The sequence below is a fragment of the Hippichthys cyanospilos genome, chromosome 7, assembly GCF_059441005.1.
Source record: "Hippichthys cyanospilos isolate Australia breed blue-spotted pipefish chromosome 7, RoL_Hcya_1.0, whole genome shotgun sequence".
In the NCBI taxonomy this organism is placed as follows: Eukaryota; Metazoa; Chordata; class Actinopteri; order Syngnathiformes; family Syngnathidae; genus Hippichthys; species Hippichthys cyanospilos.
In genome coordinates, this window is record NC_142375.1 from 4,134,895 (window position 1) to 4,144,691 (window position 9,797).

Here is a 9,797-nt window from a genome sequence, read left to right on the forward strand (position 1 = left end):
ACACTTTATATATTTTTTATTTACGATGTTATTCAATTGTATACATGTACATCATATATAAGTACCACTTCCTATAATATTTTGTGACCACATTTTAAAATGTTTATACAATTTTTATGTTTTTACCTGGGGTTTGACATGCATTAGCTAATTACCATAGGTTTCTATTACCCGCCATACTACAATTTTGCCTTACCATCCCAACCTGGGAACTGATTAATTTCGTATGGCAGGGGACCACTGCAATTACGAATCAGTGCATTTATGCTTTGAATTACCATTTGCCTGTCGTGTCCTACTAGCTGTGCCTCCTTCTTCCAATCTGCACCCCTTGTGTTGACGACCAGGACCCTTCCAGCAGCGTTTTGGCAGCAGACTGAAAGAAACCCTGTTACAGTGCTCTTATGAATTGTTTTAATATATACAGTGGGCCCCCGTGTTACGAACTTAATCCGTTCAGCGGCTACGCTCGTAACTCAAATTGCTCGTATGACGGGCAATCCAATCCTATGTTAATTAGTGAATGCGTGGAACCCGTGCAAAAACCTTAGGTAAAAACATCACGACTTTATACACATATTAAGAATTAGTAACATAATCTACTGTACAGTTAAATTAAATAACATAAATATACAAAGGAAAAATGACATTTACCTTTGGGGCGACGTGACTTGAGCTGGGTGGAGGCGGAGGGGAGCAGAGACCAACCTGCAGAATTTATTGATTTTTTTTTTTTTTAAACAAGAACTTTTCTCAAACTAGAACATATCACCGGCGACTTCCTTCTCTTTAATCCGTAATAGAAGAAGCCTCTCCATTTTGTTGTCGACCGAGTTCCGTCCCCTGGCAAGGAAAGTCTTGCCCTTAGAAGATTGCCGAGAGGTTACGGCCATACTCACGAGCAAGGTTAACTATGCGTGCGCCTCCTTCGTATTTTTTTATTATGTCCTGCTTCGTTTCTATTGTCATCATCCTCTTACTTCTTCCTTTTACTGCCACTAGCAATTTTAGAAGCCATGTCTAACAGATAAAGTTTGCAAAGTCTTCACAACCTTCCTTCCTTCTGTTTTTCACTCCTTTTCTCTCCTCCCTTCCATCCCGACCAGCTGTGCCATCAAGCTAGATAAAGGCGTTCGGCCAATAGCATATCGGCATTTCTGTGATTGACGTGACATCGGCCAATAGCATATCCGCATCCCTGTGAGTGAAACCGGGACTGTGACCTTAATCGGCCAATAGCATATCGGCATCTCCGTGACTGACACCTTGACTAAGACAGTGACTGTGACATTGTAAGAGCAATAGCATATCGGATGTGACCGTGAAGGCCTGCATTTTTCCAGTGGCTGCGTTTAGGTATGTCATCGTCAATTTTAATGTGTTTTTTTTTTTTTTCTTTTTACACGACTGGAGTCTCCGGTGGCAGTTTTGTCAAAGGGTCCCTGTTTTTCTTTGCCATGATATTTTTGTTTGTTTGAAATTGAGTGTGCGTGTGTGTTTGATGCGTGTGCGTTTGTGCGTGTTGAGTTAAGAGAGAGAGAATCGCTCCCCAATCCGTCCATTGTACTTAAACTCTAGCCACGTGTAGTTGTGTTCACAGCCAACACTTTACGTTCATTTAAATACAATTGTTATACATGTATTGGACCCTTGCCTCTGTCCCCATGGTATATGTACATGAATACCCTTTTAAACGACGCCCCCATCTTCTTTGGGTGAAACTCCCAAGGTGGCGTTGTCTGGCTGCCCGTCAGTACTGACTGCGCGCTCAAACCTAACGCGACAAAAACAAAAGGTGAACTTGTAGAGTCAGCAGACGAAAGGAAGGAGCCAGGAGCCGGGAAGAAAATAGCACTACATGCAAGGAAACAACGACACGGGAGACCAAACAACAACTGGAAACTGGAAGTACAAATAAGAGTGTGGCGAGAACAAGATACAAAGCAATAGGGTAGAGCCAAAATGCCGAAAGAGCCATATTGACCCCACCCCCAAAAAAATAAATCTGTCTGAAGCCGCAAAATAGCCTTATAATCGTTATAATAAAGGCATTGTTTTCCTTCAAACGTATCACGCACCACGTGACTACTCAGCTATAAGATGTTGCTTTAGCTTCCTTTACAACATTCTTGTATTATGTTTCATTGCACTGATGACATTATAGAAATATATAAAGAAATCAGATTGAGGACTAGAAAACAACAACCACAAAATGGAGCACCATCCTTAGAACAAAGCAGCAAAACACAATATTACCCTGCGTGTCATTCCAAATAACGTATATACCGTACTGACAAAAATAAGAAATCCCTATGAGTCGAACAGTTTACTAAATATGTGCCCATGACAGGATTGTATACTTACCCGTGACTTGTTTTTAAAGAAAAAAATGGTTTCTTTTGTCATTAGGCTGTATATAACAGTGTACACTATCAGTTGAACTTTTGTGGCCTTCTGGAATGTTACGCAAATTAATTTAATGTGCTCATTGCAACATAGTGATGACCATGTCAATTTCAAGGCATCCGATCATTTTATGTTATCTTTGGCATTCTGGGAGAGCAGAAGCCAATTTCCGGGACAGTTGGTCGTTGAGCACGTACAAGCCAGTTCACTATCACGTGACAAAAAAAAAGTAAGTGACCCATACCGCCCTCATCAAATGCCTATGCCAAAGTCGGGCGCATATACCACCATAATAATGTTATTTTTTCATGAAAATGTTATTGAATATGCTCTTAGACAAGTATTTATGAATCTTATTTAAATCAAATATATTAGATATTCTTAACAGTGTTCTCTTAACAGCAGAAAGCATTTTAAAGATAATTTGACTATTTCTGGATTCGATTTTATTTCTGGCTTATCTGCCAGAAAATATTAATAATAACAACAACAACAACAACAATAATAATAATAGTAATAATAATAATAATGTTAGGTAACATTTTGCAAATGAGTCAACTTAACACAATTCAGGTTGCTTCATGTTCCGATGAATTTGCTCTTCAATTGAAAAAATATCCACTGTTCCTGTGGTATTAAAACGTTCTGTTCCCAAATGCACAGGAAGTTCTATGTCACTCAAGCCTTTTTAAGGTCTTGAGTATCTATATGAATCGCAAATGTTTTCTGTTCGCCCGTAGTATAATTATTTAACTAAATTGATTTTAATCACGCGCTGTATTGAATATAGAACAATATATAGAAACTATAGACTTAGCTGATGCAATAAATATATAAAATAGAACAAAGTAACTCACATGAATTCGAATAATTCGTTTCGACTTTCAAAAGACACTTTTCTTATCGTGTGAAAGTTTAGAGTCCATCACAGTCACCTCGGAACTTCTATTAAATACTAACTATTATTATTATTATTATTAGTAGTAGTAGTAGTAGTAGTAGTAGTAGTAGTAGTAGTAGTAGTAGTAGTAGTAATAGTAGTAGTAGTAGTAGTGGTAGCAGTAGTAGTATTGGGATGCCTCGTAGTTATTTTTTTTCTGACGTTTGGGGCGTATTATATGTGTTTTATCTCTCTTTCTAGTTTTTTTCTGATGCTTGGAAAGTGTCAAATGTATTTTATCACGCTTTCCAATAATTGCCGAAATGTGCATATTTGCCTTTGGTTCCCAGGTTCTTATTTAACGAGTAAGCTAAATTAATCCATTTGTTTTTAGTTATAACATTGGTCTTTGTCTTGACAACTATATTCATAGTTTCAATCTGACATAGCAATTTATAATTTTACAATTAAACCCGTGTGAATATTTTACGATAACTTATATTTTTGTAGAAATCCTGGCACCGCTTAAGCATTTATAATGGAAAACTTTAAATTTATTCCTACTGTACAACCAAGTCGTCTTGTACACTGTTTTCTGATTGTTTGTTTTTCGGCGAATATGTGATGTCTGTGACTTAACTGATTCACTTGGTATAAACGGCGACTGACAAGCTTCACACGCGTTTAAGGACTGGCTTGTGTCGCTGGGTCTGGCCTCCTTTTCTTATAGACATATTGGCCTAAATTGAACCCGAGGAAAAACGCATCCCAGTTGTCAACCACGTGGTCGCCTCATTTAAGTATCCTTTACATTAATGATTATATAATTTTGTTATTCGGATATTGGCATTGGGACAATATTGCTTGATGATGATCTGTGAGGGAAGTGAACTAGACCTCCACAGCCAACCAGTTTTCCAAACATATATCCGTACTGAACCAAACGCAATTTAATCATCTCCTGCAGCCAATGCGTAACATTTTAATAGACGTGCAATTAAAGTAAACGTCACAGTTTTTGGTGCCATAATTTCAAGCAAGTATTGAATTTGCATTATAATATTTAAAAACATGGACGCGTAATACGTTTGGCCACCTAATCTTTGTGAATCCCACTGCCAAGAACATATCGCGTTACTGTTGATACAGCAGTTCATGTGGTTACAATACGCTGTGTACGTGCGCGTGCACGTATGCCAGAAGACCTACTTAGCAGGCCATTGATAAAGACAAGGAAACAGACCTTCTGCAGAGGCCAGTGGCGGGTGGAAGGTTGGCCATTTGAGCGGACGGAGAAGTGTGCAAGTCACTCTGTCTTCCTCCCTTGGTTGTGTATGACGTAGTCTCTCTCTCTCTCTCTCTCTCTCTCTCTCTCTCTCTCTCTCTCTCTCTCCCTCTACCTCTCTCTCCGCTTTCTATTCGCAGGATCAACTATAGGCGGTCGTGTTGAACGGGTTCCTACACACAGACCCTGCCCTGCCAAACGGCTCCGATGCTGACAGCGTAGAAGATGACGAATCGGTGAAAGGAGATTTACGTGGAAAATCGAAGAGGAGTCACGCGTATTCGGATTGGATTCAGTGCAGAAAGTTGCAAGGACTATGTGGAAAGTTGGGTGGCCGACGTCGGTCTAGCCAGGCGCTTTCTGTTCTTCCCGTCGCGATGTGGAGACTCTTATTGAAAATGCAAACATATGCTCTGGACAGTCGTTAACCAGCGACTTAGCAGCATCCTTTAAAATTCAGTGTACGTGCACGGCTTGTGCGTGCATGCGTTTGCGCGCGCGTGTGTCGCGATGAGTCTGGTATCAGGCTTTCCTCACCATCCAGTCATGCACCACCACGACAGTCACCATTACTCCCTGCACGCGGCCGCGGCGGGTCGGTGTCACGACGACACCGGAGCGCCCCCGTACTTTACCGGCTGGCTCATTAGTCACGCGGATATGTCGCCGGCCGAGTATGGCCTAGCGCCGGGCTACAGTCCCGATTATCACGGCAACAGCGGGAATGGGACCACAAGCGGCCGGGATCCGCACCACCACCATCACCACTACGGACACGGCGCATTGGTCTCCGGGGCCGGCGCGATTTCTGTGAACGGATCCCAGGTGGGTATGCATCACCACCACCACCACCACGCACTTCCTCGGACGGTCAAGCGGAGGCCGACTGCAAACCGGAAAGAGAGGCGGCGGACTCAAAGTATCAATTCGGCCTTCGCCGAACTGAGGGAGTGTATCCCCAATGTCCCCGCCGACACCAAACTGTCCAAGATCAAGACGCTTCGGCTGGCCACCAGCTACATCTCCTACCTGATGGACATCCTGGAGAAGGACGGCCAGCACGGGGACACTCTGGCATTCAAGGCCGAGCTGAAGAAGACAGAGACACGGGAGGAGCGGAGGAAGGGAGAGCCGGTAAGACCAGCCGTAAAGCCATGCAAAAATGCAGGCCTCCAAAAATCTCATAACATCAGTTTGTCAGCGTGAAAAAATTATGTCACGTGATTGTTATTAGTAAGCTCATTGTACATCTGACAATTAGAAAAAATATAAAAATACACAAGCTTAACCCAGTCGTCTAAGGCAGACTCCAACTCTGTTTTTGATCAAGATGAAAACAATAATATGCGATAGGAAAATAGGTTTCAGAAGCATCAGAATATATATATATATATATATATATATATATATATATATATATATATATATATATATATATATATATATATATATATATATATATATATATAATGTGTATGTGGGTGGGTGTATGTGTTTGTGTGTGTGTGTCTCTGTTTGTATGTGTATGTAATTTTAGTGCCAGCAGATCCAATATCCATGTTCTGACAAACTAATAGCTTTCGTATGTATTCGTCTCTTGCTAAACTTGTGAATAAATTACCGATCGAACTTACGAGAGTAAATTGGCCTCTTTTTACGGAAACAGCATAACCACGAAAATAACTTTATAACAAGATTCCCAAGACAAACGCGTGAAGACAAAACCTATTCGGGGCAGAAAAAAATTCTCATTGAGCTGCGTCAAACCCGAAAATGTTGAACACAATAAAGATTAGTCGAAATGATCAAGCCTATGGGAGGAGCGGTGCCAGAAAATTGGTCGTTGGAGCCCTACTCACAGACATCGTGGAGCCAAGAGTATAGTTTAGCACAAATCTATTCTCAGCGAGGCCTTTCCGTGATTTTGCCCTCACATGTAGCCATACATTTTATATCCATTTGGGTATGTTACGGATATTATATTGTGCCGTTATTATATTACTTAGACTTCAACGTGGAGTTCATTTGATTCGTTAATTGAGGCATAATAATACAATAGATCGCAGTTATTTAGCTACATTGTGATCATACCACGCTGTATGTGCAAATTCAATGAGCAGACCCACACGACAGCAAAAGCAGACAAAGTAATAGCAAAAAAAAAAAAAAAGACTATATCATTTAGTATTTCTTGTATCGGCCGCATTGCACTTATGTCGTTTTTTTTTTAAGTCAGGCAAATATGTTTTACCACGTTACAACTTGGAATCACTAGTGTTGGGGGACGCTATCCTGGCACACGTTTTCAAGCTGCAGCTCGGTAAGGAAACACACATTCCTCAAATTGCCCAAAATCACGGAAGGAGGATTCCTCGGATAGAAAAAAAAAACAAAAAACACATACATAGTAGACATGAATGTGAGTATGTATGAATGTATATATATATATATATATATATATATATATATATATATATATATATATATATATATATATATATATATATATATATATATATATATATATATATATATATATATATATATATATATATATATAATTACCATTGTTGGCCGTTTGCATGGCGTACATCTTCAGACAGATTGGTGACTTAAATCCAGTAATTTAAGACCAGAGGCTCGATAAGTGCAAGACCTAACACTCCTTGACATACTTGCATATACCTGTAATTTCAGAACTTCGTATTGTTGCCTTGCTTGTTGTTGGCTTTGGAGCGAGGGTGTGTATATCTTAAGCAGTAGTTTCCCAGTAGTGTAAATTTGAACAGAATAATTGCCGCAGAGCCAGGAAAGGATTGTATGCTTGCAGATCCAAAAGTGTCTTAGCCATTGAATGTGAAGGAAATTCTCGTTCGTTTGGAATATTTAAATTGATCAGAAGAAGTGTAAAATATTACTCTGGTTTGTTAGTGTTCGGGTTTTAGAATCGCGACAAGCACTAAAAAACAACGTTTCTGTGAACAATGGCCAGTATTAATATGATTATCATTATTAATATTTTTTATCAATATCATTATTAATATCTCTGGGAGGCCGTGGAAATGTAATTTTTAGACTTAACTATTATTCACATCGTATTTGTTTAGGTGTTACAAACGCATAAACGTTGTTGGTATTTTCCTTTTTATCATTTATATAATTAATTTATTTTGTTTTCGACGTTATGGTTGTATAAATGATGAGTAAAACGGGGCCATGCAGTTGAGCCGGATAAAATAGGCCTAATAATATTACGTACTTGTGTCTACACGTGCAATGAAAACAGAAAATGTGATCTTAATTTAAAAATGTTGAAGTAATCCGCCACAGTCAATATTCAGGTTTCGATCAATATAAATATTTTCAAATGGTGTAAGTCGATTGGCGTTTAATCTGTGTAATTTCTGGCGACTGGGTTACAATATCGTCAGCCAGTGTAACACCGACTGAATATTTTTTTGATGAAAGCATATTCGCTGTCACTGATTACTTCGATGTTTTGGAGTAAAGCTCATGTTTTTGTTATATGACACGCTGACATAATTGGCTATCAATTACATGAAATGGTTTCACTATGAGGCCATATGAAGATATAAGCAAAACGCACACCATTTGTGAAGGAGGTGGTAACATTTTAGTTTTCAATGTTATTTAAATATAGCGTCGTTTTTGTAGTTATTTTGAAGGACAGAAAAATGTTTGATTTAAATGGTTTATATTTTAAAATGTATGCAAGGTATCATTTTTTTATTGTTCATTGACAATACACGTTGACAATTGATTGCGTTCATTGACATGCACGTTAACATTTAAATAAATTAATAAATGAGCAGTTCCGCAACCTTGTGAGAACAAGTGATTAAGAAAATGAATGGAAATGCATTCATATTCAATAATTAAATACAACAAATAAATAAATAAATAAATAAATACAAGTAAAAAAAAATGAACGCCTTAAATTTGTATGTGAAAACTACTAAGCGTAAAGCTATTTTCAACAGGCTTGTATTGTCACATTGATTTGTAATGGAGTTGTGATTTTGACGATCGTTGCATCAAATATAAATGCACCTTTTTACATCTAATTTCAAAACCGGAGCTGTGAACTGCCTTGCATATATCCGAAGAAAAAGTTCACGTTCTCACATAAATGTCATTTGTCTGCAGGTGGATATCCCCAAGACAGCTTCATCGTCATCATGTTCATCGTCACTGAGCGACAAAAAGACGAAAGGGCGCACAGGTTGGCCCCAGCACGTTTGGGCTTTGGAACTCAAACAGTAGCCTCTCCATCCAGCAAGTCTATTGCACTCGGTTCCCCGCTGCTCCGGTCGAGACGCACTCAGATGAACTATCAAGTCATCGCCCTTTGTCTGGTATGGACCTCGGGCCGCAGAGAGCCCCTTCTCTTTCCGGAAAAGGAAGAAATAGATGCCGGCATATGTATTTGTATTATTCCCAATCGTGGGGTGCTTTCGGCTGTTTGTTTTCTATACATCTTTCAACTGCAAAACCGGGCCTTTATTTGTGACCTCAATGAACAATTCAAGTAAACACTGCGATTGGAAATTTCAATCCCCGTCTTCACAGAGAAAAATGCAAAGATAAGATTACAGCGTCAGACTACAGAAACCGCGTCAGGAATAAGGAGGTTCAAAGAAAAGACCAACCGTGTTTTGTCTCTCTTTTTTTTCTTTAAACGGCACGGCGCGGGATTATTTTCGGTTAAGTTTCCTTCTCTTTTAAGAAAATAAAGGGAACATATGCAGGCTACTTGAAGATATCTAAACCATTTATCTTCTGGGCCACCACGATTTAACCCCACACGAATATATTGGGAGTTCTGTGTGCTCTCCGTTTTTATCGAAATATTTATGTGCAATGTGGCCATTAGGACAAGCCAAACTGCCACTCCACTGAGTGTCCGAAGACATATTTCTCAATACCACCCAAAAACGTTTGTTGTGAAGTTACCTGCAATTATGTTTGGTCTGTCTCTCTGGGCTGGCGCGTAATTTGTGACGTTACTGTGGCGATAAACTGTCAGTGTTGAAAAGTGAGTGGTGGCTATGTGAATAATGTTAAATATTGTCTGTAATTTGTGTTACGAATTTAATAAACCACCACCTGTTTACATGGAAAGAGACGATTGAGACTTTTCATTTGGCTACAAAAAATATGCCTCGAGAGCGGGAAAGAGTTTTATTTATGTAAAAAAACATTATG

The 9,797-nt window shown here is 39.2% G+C and overlaps 1 protein-coding gene across 1 annotated transcript; it reads left to right on the top strand.

Annotated features, from left to right (window-relative positions):
• Positions 1-1,311: 1,311 nt before the first annotated feature.
• hand2 (heart and neural crest derivatives expressed 2) lies at positions 1,312-9,535 on the top strand. Its single transcript, XM_088419911.1, has 3 exons — positions 1,312-1,356; positions 4,712-5,705; positions 8,739-9,535. The coding sequence occupies exons 2-3, from the start codon at positions 5,082-5,084 to the stop codon at positions 8,853-8,855; spliced, it is 741 nt and encodes a 246-aa protein (XP_088276037.1). The 5' UTR covers positions 1,312-1,356; positions 4,712-5,081; the 3' UTR covers positions 8,856-9,535.
• Positions 9,536-9,797: the final 262 nt, after the last annotated feature.

Coding starts and splice junctions, on each gene's coding strand:
- hand2 (XM_088419911.1), top strand. CDS start 5,082: ATGAGTCTGGTATCAGGCTTTCCTCACCATCCAGTCATGCACCACCAC. Junction 5,706..8,738: donor AGCGGAGGAAGGGAGAGCCG/GTAAGACCAGCC, acceptor ATTTGTCTGCAG/GTGGATATCCCCAAGACAGC.